Raw genomic sequence first — 21,041 nt, 5'->3', positions numbered from 1 at the left:
TAATATCAAACTGTCTTACAAGGTCCAAAAAAACAAACTTAGTTCAGGTGCTATGACAAATCTTACGTGTTTACTTTCCAACCAGTAACCAAGGCCACACTTTCCGAACAAGCGTGCAATGTAGAGTTCGAAACAGAACCTGTAAAGGTATACAAAGGAGATGGAAACTTAGCAACCTAATCGATTTCCTGAACTTAATGAACACTTACCTGCTTTTGACAGACTTCAAGGTATAGTTACAAAGCTTACATTCTTTGTTACTAAGACTGGCACGGAACCCACAACGGTTTCTTATCCAAACACAGGAAACTTATACTTCCGTAAAACCTGGGCCTTTTACACGTGACAAAATGCGTTTCCCATCCTGTTCGTGTCTCAAGGGTATTTACGCTTTACGTAACCGATATACCGGTGCTCCCCTCTGTCCCCCCTTTCATTCCAGTCAAGTGCTGTCGCTCCGGGGTTGTAATTAATTAATCCAGTTAAGAAACATCTGACCTCGCTGAAAAACTTTGAGAGCAAAAGATGTTACACATACAAATCAGTCATGGTGAAAATGTTATGATAATTATCTTGGACTGGTGTATTAAAATAAACAAAACAAAAACTCAAACTTCGTACATATCAGATTGTTGGGCAGTAATAAACATAAGTTAATTAAGACCCTAATACTCCTCATGAACCTAATCTCAATAATGTAACAAGCTTTTATGTTAATTATGTAGACAACTCGAACCAAACCTCAACAAGTAGTTAGTTCCGGAAATTTAAAAGTTAGCAAAAATATTTAGGGTCAAAATGTTTTCATAGCCAAGAGTAGTGTAACTGATGACTAGATGATAGAGATGGTTTAATACAGCATTTGCCGTTTAACACTAAAAAGTTAGTTGATCATAAGGAGTTGATTTTATCGTACATGCTAGAACAATGTTACTCTTTCTCTTTGTTTGAAATTCGCGCAAAGCTACATGAGGGCTATTTGCACTAGTCGTCTCTAATTTAGCAGTGTAAAACTAGAGGGAAGGCAGCTAGTCATCACCACCCACCGCCCACTCTTGGGCTACTCTTTCACCAACGAATGGTGGGATTCACCGTCACTTTATAACGCTTCCACGGCTGAAAAGCGTGAGTATGTTGGTTGTGACGGGGATTCGAACCTGCGACTCTACGATTGTGAGTCGAGCGTCTTAACTACCTGGCCATGCTGGATCGTCACTCTTTCTGGGGAGAGAAAAAATAGATTCCGCAGCAAAACAACAACAAAAACAACATAAACTTATAATGAAGTATAGAATTGAACGTTATGTATTCACTTCCATGACGTCTTTAATAGCTTTGACTCGTGTCGACATTTTTATTTGTGTAAATACACGCATTTCGTCATTGTATTTATTTTCTGTTATGTTACCACAACCATTATAGGTGTTTACTCACAAAGCCTTCTGTTCTCTGAACTAAGAAGTGACACACTTTTTCATCAATGTCACAGTCGCTTCAACATGTGTGTTTGTTGGACTTGAACATAATCATATATCTAGAACAAAGAAATATCAATATTTTTTAACAATTTCTAATGACATAACAATGCAGTTTAACTGGATGCACTCTTCTTTCTGATGCTATATATTGTTCCTATAAATACGTTAACATTGTCCACAGATCCCACCATGACCAGGTGATTAGGGCTCTTCACTCTCAATCTAAGGGTCGTGGTAAAAGAGTAGTCTGAGAATTCCCTGTGGGTTGTGATGACTGGCTGCTTTCTCTCTAGTCTTTCACTTCTAATTTAAGAATGGCTAGCGCAGATAGCCCTCGTGTAGCTTTGCACGAAATTCAGAACGAGTACGAGCCAATGCGTACATAAAATATTACAGAAATGATTGCACTGTTATTTTTCTCTGATAATTTGATGGTTAGGGCACTCGACTCGCAATATGCGGGACGGGTTCGAATTTCCTGACCGAATATATTAACCCTTTTAGCAAGGACGGTTATAATGTGAGGGACATTCCCACTATTTGTTGACAAAAGAGTAGACCAAGAGTTGGCGGTGGGCGATACTGAGTTACTACCTTCTCTCTAGTCTATCACTTCTAAATTAGGGACGATTAGTACAGATAGCCTTTGAGTCAGCTTGTGTGAAATTCAAAACAAACGAATATTTGATAATCAGGACTGCGCGAAGCCATGTGGTTAGCTGAGGATCCAACGATTATATCCTTCCTAATGTCAGATGTTCAGAATTAAAGACGGTTATACTTTAGTCCTGGGTTGCTTTAACCTAGCAGTTTAATCTGTGTGCACATAAGAATCCGTTTGGACTGAAAATTCTATTCCCGTTTTTTACAATCAGAAATACAGAAAAAATTCTAATAAGGATCATAAAAAAATGGAAAGTTTGATTTTTGAATTTCCTGCAGAGCTACAAGAGGGCTGTCCGCGCTAGCCAACCCTAATTTAGCAGTGTAAGAATAGACGGAAGGCAGCTAGTCTGGCACTGCTAAATTAGTGACTGTTAGCGCAGATAGCACTCGTGTAGCTATGCGAGAAATTCAAAACAAACAAACCAATACTTGCCTCTGTTCCACGACCAAGGGATTCACGACTTAATATTTTTTATCGCTAAGTGTTTCCATGTTTCAGAAACCATGCTTTCATCGTTAAACATGCTAGTTATTTCACCTATGAACACTTGATGAGTTTTTATTGTAATAAGTATTTTATTTTTTAACCATTGATTAGCCTATGACTAGTAACGTTTAGATATGGCCTGAATGGTTAACGAAGCTTTGTATGTTTGTTATTGTGTTTAACTTCTCTTAAAGATTCTCTCGTTAACCGTTCAAGCCGTCCCTAAATTGTATTAGCCTCAAAGTGAGTTCCACATTACATTTTTATTATTTGTGTTTAGTTCTGCCACAATATTTTCTTCACGTGGTTAGTTTCTTACTAATGTGGTAACGGCTTATAAGTTTATTAATCATCTCAAGCAAGAATTTCAACTTAAATTGTGTTAAACTCTCTCTCTCTCTCTGGTGTTTGGGTATATATATTTTGTATATCCAGGAGGGTCAGGCACACCAGACCTCTTCCTTCTTCCATTACATTGTTGGAATGGACTGATTAGTACGTAATAATATCAACTTTAAACTGGTCCTTTTCAGGGCAATGTCCATTTATATTTTTCTTTCATTTTATTAACTCTAGTACGTAGATGGCTATTTTATTTTATCACTATTTTATTAAGTATTATCTTAAAGATCAGATGTACAAATTTACTGGACAGAGGTGTTGGAAGCAATAGCACCCTGGATATTGATATGTAATACTGTGAATTTATCCATGTTTAACAGAGTTCGTGATGTATGTTAACATTTGTGGCAGATATTTTTCGATGTTTTTCATAATTATTTTAATGATTATGTCTGTTAGACTGTTTTTATTATTTGGATTTGTGTATTTTGTCAATATTTCAGAAAAGGTGGAAGTAATGGTATTGGTTGGTGTGTTATTCATAGGTGTGGTTTTGTGTGTGTCTTCAGTTGTTTTAGGTAAATCTTCATTACTTGTTGATGGTTTTTCCTGCATGAATGATGTTTTCTTGACGACTACAGCATATGAGTTTGTTTGTATGTTTATGTTTTCTGGTGTTTGAGTAGTAGTTGATTTTGATTGTTCTTGGATTTTGTTTGTTTGTGGCTTGTTCATGTTTGAATTTTTGAGGTCGTATTAGTGTGCCTTAATAGATTTGTATTTTTGGCATCCTTTATAGTTTGCCGTGTGTTCTTCCCCACAATTACAGCATTTAGAATTGGGGTTTTGTTTGGTACATTGTGATATATGTTAAACTTGTTGTAATTTTTGTTTGTTTTTGAATTTCGCGCTAAACTATACGAGAACTATCTGTGCGAGCCGTCCCTAATTTAACAGTTTAAGACTAGAGGGAAGGCAGCTGGTCAGCGATTAGGATATAAATTTAAAAATTAATGGTTAGAAGGTTAGAAAATTAAAGTCTTAATATTATTTAGAAATAAATCATTAGCACACAAATATTTTACAAATAAGATGTGTTTTGCAATCCTAAAAAGTCGCTAGTATTTCAAACACATCTAAATTATATAAAAACAAGCTTTTAATTTTATTTCATTAATTGAAAGATTATATGTTTGGTGTATCGGGTTGGAAATGCTACCTTCAGACAGCTGGGCTTGTCTCGGCTTACCTGGTTTGTACTAACGAGGTTGATACAAAATGAGGGTGGATATTTTTTTATAATGAATGATTTAGGTAAAGTTTTATAGGTCTTCTTAATAACCGTCTTAATGGTGGAGGTTTGGTACCTGCCACTGGCAAAAATTAAGAATGATTGTTGTAATAATTTTCACCATGATTCTCTTAAAATTTTAGACCATTTAGAGGTAACAACCATGTCCATAACTGACTGTTGACGGTGAGTGGTAATAGGTGTTCGAGCCGTTGTGGTTCACAGAACCCAAAACATAATACTTATCTGATCTGGGGCCTAGCATGGCCAGGTGGTTGGGACGCTCGTTGAAGCCAAGATATGATTCGTGAATTGTTAATACTATAAAGAAAAATTGTAAAACTTGTATATATAATTTTTTATACTACCATATTTCGAAAAAAAAATATTTTTTTTGTTAAATCCAGTCTTGGAGCCCAAAACAAAACTTAAGGTAGCATATGCTCTGTAAGTGTCAAATCACAATTTATTTAGAGTTAACTTTCATTTTTTCTTAATTATTGGGTTGAGGAATAATTCGTGAGCGTTTTTAAATAATTTCATTCAAGCATTACATGCAAGACTATACAATACTTCAATGCATGGACACATTACACCCAAAACATTTATTATGATACTTTATTTCATGTAATACCTAGGTATATAGTATGCATTGTTTTAAACGAAATTGCAAGACATTAAATGCGAAAAGCAGATGGTGTCGAAAATGCTCGATTTTGTCCACTTGACATTCCATTTAATGAGCTAAAAATGAAAGCAAACATTAAAAACATATGAAAATCAAACACACCATCTATTAGAGCAAAAAATTATCTACCAAATGACATGAAATATTTTGCGAAAGCGTTTCATTTATGAATATATTTTGTTAACTTGAAAAAATGCTCACGAATTATTCCTCAACCTAATACAAGTACTTCTCACATTCCATCGAAGTTTGGAACTATTTTCTGGGGCTTTCAGCCATTTTTATAGAAGATATTGGAAACATAAGACTTTTTTATTTCCTTTTTAATAATATGCAAATTAGCGACAGTGGTAATGTTATACAACATGTGCCAGGACATGTCTTTGCAGCTATTTCAATCTATTTTCATACAAAGAAATATGATATGAAGATATGTTTTTCTGAAAAAAAGGCCAAAGCCTAGGCAACACCATGCAACTAATACATGCTACCTTAACCACTCCTTGCTTACACGTATAGGTTGGTAATAGAGCTTTACACATATCGTTAGAGAAAACTATATAATATAAATAAAACTAAATCCCCACTTTTTCCCACATGTTCCCATGTATGAGGGAGTGAAGGCACATCGGTACAGATTTAATAATATCGGTACCCTACTTACAAAAGAACAAACAAACTCCATCTGGTTTGAAAACATTTTTACACATATATATTACACATATACGTGTATAAATTTTAGTCATTTATAAAGATAGAAATCTGTCTTTTTTACGACATCATATATACCAGCTCCTCATTGGACACAGCACTTAGCCCGATGTGGCTTTGCTTTTAGAAAAACAACACATACATATCACTGAAAACCTAAAGCTTTTTTTCTATTCATTAGTGCTTTTATTCTTTTCTAAAACTTTATTTCAACTATTTCAGACCCTTACAATTAATGATAAAAAATCGAAGTTGCACATCATTTTTTTTTGCATGAATTCAAACTTGGTCATACTGCTTCGCAAACAGCTTGTAATATCAACCAAACATGGAGCGACGGATCTACCTCCGAACGTATAGTACAGCGTTAATTCCAAAAGTTTTGTAATGGAGATGTGAGTCTTGAAGATAAACAGGGCAGAGGACGTCCTTCTGCGGTTGAAAACGACCAACTGAAAGCATTAGTGGAAAGAAACCCACCCCAAACTGTCCTAGAAATGGCACAAGAATCGGGCGTTGGCATTCCATAATTTCAGGGTACCTTGAGCAAATTGGAAAAATGAAAAGATTCGACAAGTGAGTTCCATACGAACTCAGTGAAAATCAGAAAAATCGCTGTTTTGAACTGAGCTCTACGCTGAATTTGCGCAAATGAAATGACTTTTTTCTTGATTGAACTGTTACCTGCGACGAAAAATGGATCCTTTACGACAACAGAAAACGATCTGCACAATGGCTCAACCGTGACGAGGCTTCAATACACATCACAAAGTTGCACTAACAGAATATTATAGTCACTGTATAGTGGTCTGCGGCGGGTATTATCTGTTACAGCTTCCTCAGCCAGGGCAAGAATATCACTGCGAATGTTTACTGTTAAGAACTGAAGAAAATGCGCAGAAAGTTGCGTGAAAAAATACCACCACTAGCCAATCGAAGAGGACCAATCTTGCTTCATGATAATGCTCGGTCACACGTTGCTCAAATGACGTTCCAGAAGCTTAATAAATTTAGCTACAAAACATCCTCCTTACTTCCCAGACCTGTTGTCCACTGACTCACTTTTTCAAGCATTTGACCAACTTTTTACAGGACAAAACATTCAACAACAGAGCATCAGCAGAGAATGGTTTTAAATTTATATATTTTTTTAATTCTAGGATTTCAGAGAGTTATCATCATGCCATAAATAATCTTGTTTTTCATTGGCTCCTATTTTCATTAGTAAAGTTGCTTTTGATTTTCTTATTTCTTATTAAAATGTAAATTTAAAATCCGCCTTTATTGTTCGAACAACCTGATGTTTACACTAGATTAGTTTTCCAAATGCATGTCGAGATTCATCTTCTTTCCTTTCTGAAATGGTAAACTTAGGAAAGCTGTTAATAATCAAAAATAGGATACTAGATGAGAAACTCTTCAAACTTGTTTTGGAATAACTTTTTGGACAAGAAACTTCCATTGAGAAGTGCCTGATATATTTATAAAATTAAATAAAGTCGAATGTAAAGAAAGAACAGAATAAATTAATGGAACATTTAATTATTTAGACGCTGGAAACCAGCGAAGCATTGAGAACTAATAGGCCTAAATTTAGTTCTTTAATAGCATAAAATTCATGTTCCCTAACACACTCCTCTTAATTTGTCCATTTTGAATTTCAACTGAACACTCATTGAGATGTGTTTTTATGGTACCTTCTTTGATTTGTCTCTGGCGTTTTATTTCTTCTTAATGAGCTTCGTGTAATCATTTACTCAAACATTGGCTTGTTTTAGATACGTTTCTTGCATGTACTACTTTGCACACTCATAATGTGCATTGTACATATCTTTCGTGATATGTTTGGAGACTTTATATTTTATTCTTGTAATCGTATATTGTATGGAAAAACCTTTAAAAACTGCATACCGTGTGTGACTTATCCATAGTATTTAGCTTAGCATAATATACTGTTGTCTGTTTGAGATAACCTTTGTTCTTAAACACTTTCAAGACGTCTTAAGTGCGTCTTCGAAATAAAATTCATACGTACGAACATCTAAATTTTTGTCCATGCCATCCTCTTCCTCTTAAAACTGAAATTAACGGAAGATAATACTCCACTATCTATTTATTTGTTGTATTTTTAAATACATTTATTATTATCATAACCAGTATTTATGTAAAATTACTTGCTACTCGTTTTAAACAGTTGCTTGGAATGGAATTAGTGATAGAGGCATCACAAGGTTATTTTAATACAGTATGTTGAAACAATGTTTCACACTTCAAAATATAAAAGTAACAATTTAATCTTGAACCAATAATTATCTCGTGAAACTGATCAGTAGTGCTTGCGGTTGTTTATCATTATTCTTGTTCGAGTTTTGCGTTTTGTTAACGTTTCAAAGCAAGCATTTTGTAGAACAAGGTAGCAAGGGCGAATGTTCCGACTCTTCCCTTTCTAAATAAACTAAAAAAAAGGGTTTAATCCGAGCAAAGAAAAGAACATTGTAGAAAGACAACTAAAATGCATGTAATAGCACTGTTTTGCCTTTTATGAAAGTTTCTTGTGGAAGGGAAGAGCATTTCTGGATACTCTATAAACATTTTCTAACTAATTTAGATGCCTGAAGTTGAATATTGCAATAATAATAACTAATCATAACACCGCTGAAAAGCTACATATTTTATTTTAAACAACTTTACATTTTTCAATAAACAATAACAGCACAGAACGTCACTTTGAAACTGGTATATTACTATCAATTGTAAGAGTCGTCCTAGAAACTTTGACACATTTACGAAAAACCACATAAACCGAAAAACCACAACTCGTACAGAGCATTTATAATGCACATTAAGTTTCCATAAGCAAACTAATGTTAAGTCACTTTCGCTGCTAATTTGCAAACTTAAACTGGACCTGGAAAGTTCTAAACAAGCTTCTTTTGACTTAAGAACATTTGTCTTCACACAAACAAACACACACACCACACTGTAAAAGATAAGTGTTTGTCTTCTTAACAAAAACATCCAACTTTGTACCGCCATATCAGCGACTTTCAGCAGGTGATCTATGATTAAATTTTCGTTGTTCGTTTGTTTGTTTGTTTGTTTTTTGGCAGTGGTTAATTTAGAATAGAACAAGAGCAATGTAATAAAGTAATCTTGCCAAAACGAATACAGCAACTCAAAAATATGGGCGTATAATAACTGCAACGATTTTGACCACTTTAAACGTTACAACTAAGTTATTTCGTTGGTTTTGTTTCTTATTACTACTCAGTGTACTAGTTTCATAATTAAGTAAGAGAACCATAGAGGACACTAGTGGTGGCAAGGGGGAACCCTCTCTCTTCATCATTGTGACTATCCTTGCGGAGAGCCTAGCCTGACTTCGAAATAAAAGTACAAATGATAAGTTTCCATCTCATACTTATGGTAATATCTCTCATGCTCATAGCTGTATTTAGATGAATATCATATTTTGGTGTTGGATAAGTAAACTTCTTTAAAAGGACATGTAATGTAAATACATTTCAAAATAACTTGTATTTAATGGATTAGTTTCGGATTTATCAAGTTATTTATCCTGTATTTACTTCACACTTAATCGTATTCATATGTTTAATATTTCGTATATTTACCAGGAAGACCTGTTGACTTTAAGATAACTTGTAATATCTGTACAAATTGGTAATAAGTTGATTATACCAACAGTACCTGTGGAACAATGAGCGTTGCAAATATAGAAATTAAGCAAAATGGAGGCAACAGACGATAACAAAGATCTAAGTTAGTTGTTTCTTTTAATAAGTGCTCTTGATGGATTCATATAATCTATGATGCATATAAAAAAATTCGATATACAATTCTTAGTTGGGAGAAGTGTTAACAAAGAAGATGGCGTCAATTTTGGAAAGCCTCTTTACATTAGATCTAAATATTGGAAAACTAACGATATACATGATGTGCTATAAACAATACGATAGAGATAACTGGTTGGGCTTATATTTGATTGTTCTGTTTATGTTTTGTTCTTTTTTATTTGGTTGTGAATTTATGAATATGCTTACATAATAAATTTGGGCCTTCTGTTTAATTTAAGAGATTTTTCTTTTATAAAATTTAGTGTAATGCCTTGATGTCATGTTATAGTGTACTATGACATTTGGATGTTATATTGTACTCAATAGAGTGTGTGATAACACAGGTATTATTGTACTTAATTGTAATAGCTGGATAATAACTTGTAAATGTTTCCTATTAAAGATATAGCATACAACAAGCAAGTATGAATATTCAGTGGTGATCGAAGGTGATTAATAGTTCCTGAAAAGCGAGTGTCATATTAAACGAAGCATGTAGACGAGTTATTTCTTATTAGTTGAAAGAAAGTCTGGCGGTATACTCATCGAAAATAAAGTATGAATAATTTACAATATGTAATTACATTACGAGTAGGACAAATCGACACTTATTTACTAATATTACTTTAGCTAATGGTAATTATACACACATCAAGCTGTATCGGTAAGTCGGATACAGGCCCACAGTTGGGGGCCTCAAATAACTAAAAGTTGTTATTAGGGTCTATCCGTCGCTTCTTATGAGAGGTGGAACAGCTTGTTGTAGGAGAGGAAGGCCTGGAGTCCGTAGTGGTTTCCATGTGGTACTGCTCAATAAAACATTTTATTTCATCCCACACTTTACTCTGGCGAAGTAAACCGGTGATTGCATCGATATCTGGGGCCATGAAACGATCTTTATCCCAAGGTCTAAAAAATCCGAAAATAAGATGTTTGTAGAACAAATTAATCTTGTTGGAGAACTTAAAACATAGATAGTCATTGCAATGGACTTAAGAAAGGAAGGCTTATATTTATAACACGTAAGTGTTTAATCGCCCAGTGAAATCAAACCAGACAGACTTTCCGAAATTTAATTTTAGTGACAAACGCAAGGAAAGTTATTTTTAAACCATGCTTCGTACAATGCGTATACTGTACAAATAATTGTCATTACCAGTTTAAGAAAAGGCACTCGAATGAGATCCTCATACCTGCCTTGTACTCTGAATACACATAATAACATCAAGCATCCTACTAAGTAAAACTAAGCACCAAAACTATACTCAAATGATCATGTCTCTTTACCAGTGGTTTCTTCTAAATTTCCCAACTAATTAAAGCTTTTGGCAACAAAAACTATACTTATAGCCATTGTTTTCTATTATCTCATAATAAACTTTAAAACTATAAAGCTCATTGAAAGTTACAAGCAAAATCGAAAACTAATTAGAACATTACAGAAGAATAGATATTTTAACAGTGTTTCTAATTAAATGTAAACAGCAATAACTGAAAATCAACAAATATTAAAGTAACAAGGGTCTTGTGAATTAATTAAAAAATATGTAATTTTAAATATAATGCAACACAAAATTCGTACCAATATTAAACATGCGCCAATATTATCGATATCAGAAACAATCACATCACACTTCATTAGAAACACAACTAGAACAAGCATTCCAAATTCGATGAGGAACGTACACCAATAGCTGTATTAAGACCGATTAAAATTATAAGCAAAGACAAATGCCCTAAAGTATAATTTTAAATAAGTGTTATATCAGTTGTGATTAAAAGAAATTACTGCAAAAGAATTCTAATGTAAATTACAAGCTCATTCTTTAGCCCTCATCTTTTAAATTAGAAATTTCCAGTAAGATATCCAAAACAAAATATTCCTGAAGACCAACACAATACCTAAGCGTACAAAAACTGCCAGACCAATCACGTAAGATATTTCAACTGATAACAGCTGAAAAATGTAGGACTGGAAGGATATTAGCTAAAAAGAATAAAAAAAAGCATTTCACTTACTTGACCAATGATCTTACTAGATGGTATATGGCTTCCAAAGGTTTTGTTGTCTTCAATGGCCGTAGGAATTCGATGGCTTGACAAGCTGCCAGAAGTTCAATGGCAATTACTCGTTCCACATTTTCAACTACTTGTAGAGCCTTTCTTGCGGCAAATCCGCCCATAGACACGTGATCTTCAGTGCCGGCACTGGTCGAGAGAGAGTCAACGGAGGCTGGATGACAGAGTACCTTGTTCTCGGATACTGTCATTGTAGAGTAATGAATCATCGTGACATGAATGCCCACTACTCAGACAGTTGCATTGTTATTAAGTTACTTTACACATTGCCCATTTGTAAATATCCAAACTGTTTCAAACGCCATTGTTGTTCTGTGAGAACTTAGCTCCTTAGTTTACATTTGATAATGGATAATATTAACTTACCATCATTTGAAAGAGCAGAGCGCGTTTGTTCACATGTTACGCCAGTGTATCAACTTAAACCTTTACAAATATAGTTTTTAATGAAGATTATTTTGGCCTTCTAACAGCCCATTTACGAGTCTAACAAATGTTTTTTTTTTCCGTCACTGAATCTCCAGGTGTAGTTCTACGCAGAAAACCCTGGTGTAGCTTTGCGTGCAATTAAAAAAAAAAAAAAAAAACAACAACAACCACAACAAATAGTGAAAACCTGCAACCGGTACGAACGTGTTTAAATTGTGTTCCGACCAATAACCAAGTAGCGATATTACGTTGTTAAAGCTTTCAAACCCATCACATAACATGGAACCATATCACTGAGCTGAGAAATTAAGGTTGTTATTGGGTTACTCTTAACGTATTTGTTTGTTTTTAAATTTCGTGCAAAACTACTCGAGAGCTATCTGCGCTAGTCGTCCCTAATTTAGCAGTGTAAGACTAGAACGAGGGTAGCTAGTCATCACCACCAACTCTTGGGCTACTCTTTTACCAACGAATAATGGGATTGACCGTCACATTATAACAGCAGTTGGGGCATTATAATGTTACGGTCAATCCCACTATTCGTTGGCAAAAGAGTTGCCCGAGAGTTGGTAGTGGGTGGTGATGATTAGCTGCCTTCCCTCTAGTTTAATACTGCTAAATTTGGAACGAATAGCGCAGATAGCCCTCGTGTAGCTTTGCGCGAAATTCAAATAAACCAAACCACTTAAATATCTTGAGTAAAAACTGTAAACAACATGTATTATTACTGTATTACAAGTTATTTCTCAGCATTGAAACGCTGTACTGAGAAACTCTAAGCATTATATTTGTTATGGCGTTAATTTATGGGTATTAAAACGTTTAGTAAAATAAAGCAAAGAACAACGTTTCGACCTTCCTAGGTCATTTTCAGGTTAACAACTGACCGTTGCTGGGCACATGTCTTAGGGACGAGAATGTGAACGGGTACAAGATTGTAGGGGGCGTTGCAGTTAGATGTTAACCTTTTTTAACCTGAAGATGACCTAAGAAGGTCGAAACGTTGTTCTATAGTTAATTTTAATTTAAGTTTTAATACTCATACCAGCTCTAATGAGAGGGTAGTTCCCACCCTACAAAAATAGTGTGGTACATTCAGTTCAAACTAAATTAACTAGAGCAATGGGATAGGCCCATTTAAGTGGAGGTTAGACTAGATATTACAAAGTGGTTGCGAACATCTGAAAAGCCGAATCCGAGAAGGACTGATCATTTTGTATATCACTCTGTCTTCAATTTTTATCAAATCACAAACAAGGTGTGTATGTTTATAGTTGCCGTTATTAATTAAACACAGGACAATTCCTTCTACAGGATGTTTTAACTAATCAGGTTAAAACCGTTTACCACACCGTTTACACTTGCCATTTCTTATTTCACAGGTAACGTCAAATTTACCTACAACTTTCCATTCTTATTAGAGCATGGGGGTGGGGTGTATCCTGGATATCCCACATGAACGTACATTAAAGCTGTCAATTCTCTTGCATAACGTGGAGCACTATCATCCTAATTCCATTGGCTGAAAGAAATGTGCCCTCGGTAGAATGACAAGGAATAAAAGTAACTATATGACATCAAGTGAATGTCGTTATTGACTATACGATATGTGGAAACTGCAAATATACAGAATAAGTTCTCTCCGCTAGTACAGCGGTATGTCTTCGGATTTACAACGCTAAAATCAGGAGTTTGATTCCCCTCGGTGGGCTCAGCACTCAGCAGATAGCTCGATGTAGCTTTGCTATAATAAAACACCCACCCACCTACAGAATAAGTGATAAATTCAGAATAACACCATATCAGTACAAGATATACATGTGGTATATTTATATAGCGCACCAGGAAAGATATATATTTTTTATTTCTTTGAATATCGCACAAAAGGTACTCGAGATCTATCTGCATTAGTTGTCCCTAATTTTAAAATAATAGACTGGAGGAAGGCAGCGAGTTAACATCGTCTACTGCCAATTCCAAGGTTATTCTCTACAAACGAATAGCGGGATTGACCGTTACGTTATAACACTGGTGCCTGAAAGCGTCGAGCATTCTTGGCGACAGTTTCCGATTGCTAGTCGAGCACCCTTAGGAAAAATGGATCTGTAAGCACACTCTCTTAGTGTTTAGCTTTGAAAATGTAAATCCTTGTATTTTCGAATACTTTATTAATAGAAACCTACTATATGTGCTGGTTTTAAAATATTAACATGTATTTTAATATGTAGAACAATAATAACAATGTAAATCCTTCCGCAAAGTTTTCTAAGTGTTAAGAACAGTTTATGGGTATATTTGAAATACCGAACCCGAACTTACCAAGAGCTGCAGCTGTGCAATGGGCTATCATGAAACCAGAGTTTAAACCTCCGTCCTTCACAAGAAATGAGGGGAGTTCACTGAGAGCTAAAGAAAAGTTAAAATACGAGTTAATAATAAACTGCTTATATTTACTATTGATTCTAAGCTACAGTTTTCTGGCGGTGTGGAGAAGACTGTAATCGCTAATCGTGTCTGATATGCATCATTCACTATGCTGAACTCCATACGTTAAGAATAATTATCGATTTCTAATTGTGAAAAGGTGAGAAAGCACGGCCATTCCAACAAAGCATTAAATGACTAATTACATTTTCAATTATATATATATATATATATATATATAAAGGTAGTCCCAGAAACTCCTATTAAATTCAGTCGAAATCCTCGTACAGGAGTTGATGAAACAACATTGGTGAGATGAAACTTAACATTGGTAGAAAATAGGGCTTGTAAAAAGTTTTGATTTCACGATGCTGTAATAGCAGTATGTGAATGGGTTTTTTCTAGGAAACTAGTCAACGAGTTTCGTAATTCATGGAATTGTAATATTAGCGTTTAAACATTTTATAGTGATCAGTGAGTGCACTAACTAGTAATAACTTCGGAAAGTAAACTTAACAGTGTGAACATTAAAATATTAAATGCATTTCCTAACTAGTAGAAAATGTATTCCTATCTGGAAACTCTCAATCCCATATCTTAATATGTTTATGATCTACATTTATGAACATTTTGTGTCGGGAAATTCTTTTGCATGCTATTCCAAAAAACTATCTGATATTCGGTGCCATCTAAGAAACGCCAAATAATCAGGGATGAATTAACGTCTGGACCCATGGGTCCTGTGCTCAGAGGCCCTATCTAAAAAAAAGGGTCCTCTGGTAAAACCCACCACTAAATCAAAGTATTAACATTTACAAATATTATATATCTGAGTTTTCACAAAATTATTATAATTTGAAGGAATTTTTTAACCTGGTCCAGAACCGCAAAGTTCTACTTGATGTTAATTGTTACTTAAAACACAATTTCTCTGACGCATATATGTGCAATATGTGTTTTTATAGTCGTTTGTATTTTTACTAAAGAATTGTTGTTTTACTTGCATTTATCGAATGTGATAAAATTAAACAGTTTCGTTTAAGATTAGTATATTGTGATATGGTTTGCAATCGAGTTCAGGCAGTGTAAAAACACTATACCGGCTACTTTTCGTGTTCAAGTAGTTAATTAGTAATTTGTAAAACCGTAAAATAATCACTTCTACTCTGACTTCTACACATCAGTTTATGGATTTACAACTGACTTGAATACAATTGGAAATGACAATATTAGCACCAGAATTAAAAAGAAAAGCTGACCTGGATTGACCAAACGTTCCAACCTTCTCTCACTCATACTTGCCAGTTCATGAACAGCGATAGCCAAGTAGTCAAGGGCCTGAAGAACATAAAAAAGGATATATAGTGATACACTTTTCTCCGCCCAGACATCATTCGATGTTATCACGTAATTTTTCTTTCCGCATCATGGACATGTTTATCTATACTTGGCTCGGCATGGCTAGGTTGTTAAGGCACTCGACTCGTAATCCGAGGGTCGTGGGTCCGAATCCTTGCCACACCAAGCATGCTCGCCCTTTCAGCCGTGGGGGCGCTATAAAGTTACGGTCAATCCCACTATTCGTTGGTGAAAGAGTAGCTTGCGAAATCTAACAATTTCCATAAAGGTTCGTGTATAATTATTTTTTCATTAACTTAGTTAATCTAACCTAATACGCTTATGATTTTTACGTTTTAGGAACTTTTATAACGATACATTTAAATAATACGTTTTTAAAAACAAATTTCGGACTTGCGTTTGCGTTTATTTAAGCACAAAGCTACGCAATGAGCTATCTGTGTTCTACCCAACATGGTTATCGAAACCTAGTTCCTAGCGTTGTAAGTCCGCAGACATAGGCTGTGCCACTGGGGGATGGCCGCCAATGAAGCGTGGGCCTATATTTTGCACTGTTATTACTCCCACGAAGAAATTAATGCCCAAAGAGAGTGTATTAGTATATATACTCATTACAAAATAAAAAGCGAAAACTCCGAAAAACAGCTAAAAATAAACATAGAAATAATAATGGTTTCTTTTGAATTTCGCGCAAAGCTATACGAGGGTTATCTTCGCTAGCCGTCCCTAATTTAGCAGTGTAAGATTAGAGGGAACGCAGCTAGTCATCACCACCCACCCAACTCTCGGGCTACTCTTTTACCAACAAAGAGTGGGATTGATCGAAACTTGTAACGCCCCTACGGCTGAAAGGGCGATGATGCTTAGTGTGACGGGAATTCGAACCCGTGACTGTCAGATTACGAGTCGAGTGCCTTAACCACCTAGCTATGTCTGGCCTCCCCGAGTGTGTGTATTTATAAAGCACTAATTTTATAATTAATAGCATTGGTACTACACATTCATAGGATCACTATGAGAGTAAGACATTTCAAAACACCACATAATAATAATAATATATGAAGCTCAGTCTTACTCTTTCAATTTGGCCTTGTCCAGGGCAAGGGTTACGGACGAAGCCTAACTGTGACAAGTGGAAGGTCGAATAATAGAATGGTCTTCATATTTATTTTTCAGTTTAATTCATACCTGTAGTGAAAAAAATACTACTCACCTTAGCGGGATATTCTCCATGGAAGTTGCCGCCTGAAATAATTTCGCCCCTGTCAGAAAATACCAACTGAATTAAGTTAAAGACAGTAATATTAATTGACCAATATACTCTTGTTCTCATATTCTCATTTTTCCTTTATGGTGAGATGTTTAGGTTTGGAAAACTACAGATTTTACTCTCTCCAAGAATCATATGTCTATTATATATACAAGACTGTTTTGTTTAAGAGTTATTATTTAGTATATTCGATATTAATGATTATTATCTTTCAATACAAGTGTTAAAAGTTAATTGTGTAAAAACGATAGTCGTGACAAGTTTCGTTACGTAAGTCGGTTCGAGTCGTACACTGTGTATGTAATTGAATTGTTGTACTACGTTTTACTAATATTGTTGACGTCATTTTTCTCGAAGCTTCCAAGCTAGTTTTTTTTTATTATGTGTAATACTGTTGCTACTAGGAGGCTAGAGATTTCTAGATTATTCTACCGCATGTTATAAATACATGCAGATACAGAAAGTTAAAATAAATTAGAAAGAGTTAAATTAGACTGCGTGATTGTTAGTTTAGTCGTAAGGCGCTATATTTAAAGCATGTTTCACAAAGGTATTGTAATAAGAGAAAAAACAAAACAAAAACGTCTGCTTGAAGAGTATTCTAAAATAACCGAATCCGCCTGTGTGAACTATGACGAAAATAAGACAATTATTTAAAGTTCTGGATACAACTGTGATAACCAATAACATAACGAGTTTTTGTACATACATTTCACTTCTTATTCTAAGACAATTTGATTGTGTGCTGTCAGTTTATTGTTCGAATTTATCGCCAACAATTCACAGAAAGAACACGCTTTCATATACAAGCCTTACAATGTCTCTAATTTCCGCAGGCAGACATAGATTGATAATTTTGTCTCTCCTCGAAGAAAACGTAACCTTTTCAAAACAATACCCCCGAAATTCCATTAAACTTCAGTTGTTATATGCATTAAATATACAGTAGAAATGCAATAGAAACAAACGTTCAGCCAGTATAGTGTCGTCAGGTGGAGACACTGGCGCAATCAGTTTCCATAGATTGAGCCTTGACAACTGTTATAGAACATGTCTCTGTAATTTAATTCTATTTTTATAGCACTAAAATTAGAAAACAGATTCGCCTATCAGAGAAATACAGCTGTCTGTTATACACCAAGTTTCTCCAATACTGCCTTCATGTGGAATTATGGTGATTAGAGGTATAATTTGTTTCTATTTTTTATAAGATAGTTCCTGGTTACCTTATCCTACAAATAGTTAGTGAATATTGTGCTTGCATTCTTGAAGAACAAAACACCTAAACCTTACACAAGTGATACGATGAAACTCGTACTCTGTTGAGTTTGGGCAACAAGGTTGAAATATAATCCAATTTTTTTTATAAGTGCCCCATTTTCGATTTGGAGCACCTTATTTGCTATGTTAATCGTGACCAATGATTTCGAAACAGAAACTTTCCATGATAGTTATACACAAGTCTCCTTTCCTTATTTAAAGAGGCGTTTCGTTACTGGGTCAAAATTTGGTGCTCATATGCCCCCCGGTTATTCCAGCTATGTATATGTAAGTCTTGAAGTGCGAAAAGGTTGAGAAACCCTGTTCTAGTGTAGATATCCATTCGTAACAGAACTAAAAACTTATGAATATACCATTTTCTCACACCATTATTGAGTAGGTAAATATCTTAACCCTTAGTTTAACAGACATAAATATTGCTGTGTTCTGTCTGTGCTGTTTCTTCCATCATAGTTGTAATCAAACACTATTTCACAAAATCAAACCACTTTTCCAACTTCATCGGCTGTTTGGCACAGACAGCCACGTTGATTTTCGCGCCAATAAACCTACCAACCGACACAAATTCATCACTTCCTTTCATTTCACATCATAGAACACTTTTGAGACTTTTTAAAATATCTATCTCCTGGCAGTGATAGGAATTTAATCCGTATTAGGTTTTCTGATGGAAACGCCAATGCTATGCTTTTTATATTAGAGGAAATATGAACATGCTGGCATAAAAAATTAATATTCGTTTGAAAACTCAGTTCCAAATGTGTGCGTATCATTTTAGAATCGAGTACCTAAAAAAAACAAAAACATATCAAATATGAAATGACTATTGTTTAGTAATCCAGTTGGTTTGTTTTGTTTGTTTGAAATTTCGCGCAAAACTACTCGAGGGCTATCTGCGCTAGCCGTCCCTAATTTAGCAGTGTAAGACTAGAGGGAAGGCAACTAGTCATCACCACCCACCGCCAACTCTTGGGCTACTCTTTTACCAACGAATAGTGGGATTGACCGTCACATTATAATGCCCCCACGCCTGAAAGGGCGAGCATGTTTGTTGCGACCGGGCTTCGAATTCGCGACCCTCGGATTACGAGTCGAACTCCTTGGCTATGCCGAGCCTAATCCAGTTGGATACACTTTCCATTCAACAAAATCTCGTAGATGCATACATTATTAATCATACAGGTATCACCGTATTGCCACTGGTATATTGTACCTTTTATTCTATCATTGTGCTGTCATTGTTGTATTTTCTTTTCTTTATTCTCGTTTTGACTGGAGAGGGGTAAAAGAGCCTGAAAGACTTAAGAATTGCTGACAAGGGTAGTAACACACAATTAAATTTGGATGAACTAGAGAACAGTTACACTATTCAATCGGCCAGAAATGTACATATAATTCTGGGAAAATAAATGTAGGAATCGGCCCTAACTCCTTATTATGCGGAGGTAGGAGTCATCTTTTGCTGTTAGGCTATTGAAATTTGCCTCAGAAGTTCTAGAACCTTCAGAGAAAGTTCACTGCAAAAATTTTTATGTAGGATAAACGATGGTGATTTCAAATAAACACAGTGAACGTGTTAATCCTGTGTCGTCATACTTCTAGTAATAACAGTTGTAACCACTTTGAACATTTGAGGTATTACACTGATCTAGTGTTTATGGAGATTGATATGGCACATACTCTGTATTTAAATACATATGTAAAAACGGCTCGTTTGGGTTGAGAAAAGTTTTTATGTAAAGGAGCGAACAACGTTTCGACCTTCTTTTTACATATATATTTTTCTCTACAAGTAGGTTTTCTCGTCATCACTGATACTCTGTATCTGTGAAACGTATTTTCATTTGCCAGAATGAACAAAAATAAATATTAATTTAGCTTTTCAAACTGTTGTCATTTAATATATCAAAAGTAATCTTAATTAATTGTACCGAAACCAAAAGATACAGGATTATCTGTTGCACTATTCATTTCCGTGGTGATGATGTGACGCACAAATTCAACGGTGTCGTTGACAATACCGTGCACTTGGGGGCAGCACCGTAACGTGTACGCATCTTGTACCCGATTACAGAATCTGTGGCTCTCTAAATAGAATTAATAGCGTTTCAAAATGTGTACAACAGTATGAATTTTCAAGATCAGAATATTTAAAATTTGTATCTATTAAACATCAAAATGAAATAAAAAAACGTTAAAGTTTAATATCTAGGAAAACTAGGTCTTGATATATTTATTTATCTATTTATAGACGGATTCTTGACGTTACACTAAGTTATATCCATTCATCCAAATAATTTACACAAGGTATTTTCATGTTAACACTTCTGGAGTAAAATGATGCATCAAAGATATCACATACAATTCTTAAAGATTATGTCACATTTTTAGTTTTGGAAATATATGTAACTAATTATTTAGTAAATCCGAAACGTATATTATTATCAAAACTTATTTAGTATATTTTTCTTACTTTTCCACGAATAAGATGTTGAAATAGTTAAAGCTCTATCTAAATACCTGCTATTTCTGAAGGATGAGTATTGGAATGCAATAGCGCCCTCAAACGTCGAGCTACAATGATTTGACCGCGGTGAGGTCGAATCTTTTGTATTTCTGAAGAGAAGAAAAGAATAAAAAATTATAGCTTTCAATTTCATAAACATTTATATAATATATATA

The 21,041-nt window shown here is 34.8% G+C and overlaps 2 protein-coding genes across 5 annotated transcripts in view; both read right to left on the bottom strand.

The window, feature by feature from the left end:
* LOC143222261 (protein trapped in endoderm-1-like) overlaps positions 1 to 414 on the bottom strand; it is a 29,367-nt gene extending 28,953 nt beyond the window's left edge. For 2 of the 4 annotated variants that reach the window (XM_076448521.1, XM_076448515.1), the window contains exon 1: positions 210 to 414. The gene's annotated coding sequence lies outside the window, so the exon portion shown is untranslated. The remainder of the gene's footprint in view (positions 1 to 209) is intronic. The other 2 variants (XM_076448518.1, XM_076448510.1) reach the window with 2 other exon arrangements.
* A 7,905-nt stretch (positions 415 to 8,319) lies between these two features.
* Positions 8,320 to 21,041, bottom strand: part of LOC143222260 (histidine ammonia-lyase-like) — a 38,196-nt gene continuing 25,474 nt past the window's right edge. The window contains 7 exon segments of the mRNA XM_076448509.1: positions 8,320 to 10,426; positions 11,537 to 11,780; positions 14,345 to 14,431; positions 15,709 to 15,787; positions 17,022 to 17,087; positions 20,307 to 20,446; positions 20,880 to 20,975. Of these exon segments, the coding sequence (XP_076304624.1) occupies positions 10,222 to 10,426; positions 11,537 to 11,780; positions 14,345 to 14,431; positions 15,709 to 15,787; positions 17,022 to 17,087; positions 20,307 to 20,446; positions 20,880 to 20,975 (917 nt within the window). The 3' untranslated portion in view covers positions 8,320 to 10,221.

The sequence above is a fragment of the Tachypleus tridentatus genome, chromosome 8 (genome assembly GCF_004210375.1).
Source record: "Tachypleus tridentatus isolate NWPU-2018 chromosome 8, ASM421037v1, whole genome shotgun sequence".
In the NCBI taxonomy this organism is placed as follows: Eukaryota; Metazoa; Arthropoda; class Merostomata; order Xiphosura; family Limulidae; genus Tachypleus; species Tachypleus tridentatus.
The sequence above is the reverse complement of the archived record's forward strand: the minus strand, read 5'-3'. Positions and strand labels throughout refer to the sequence as shown.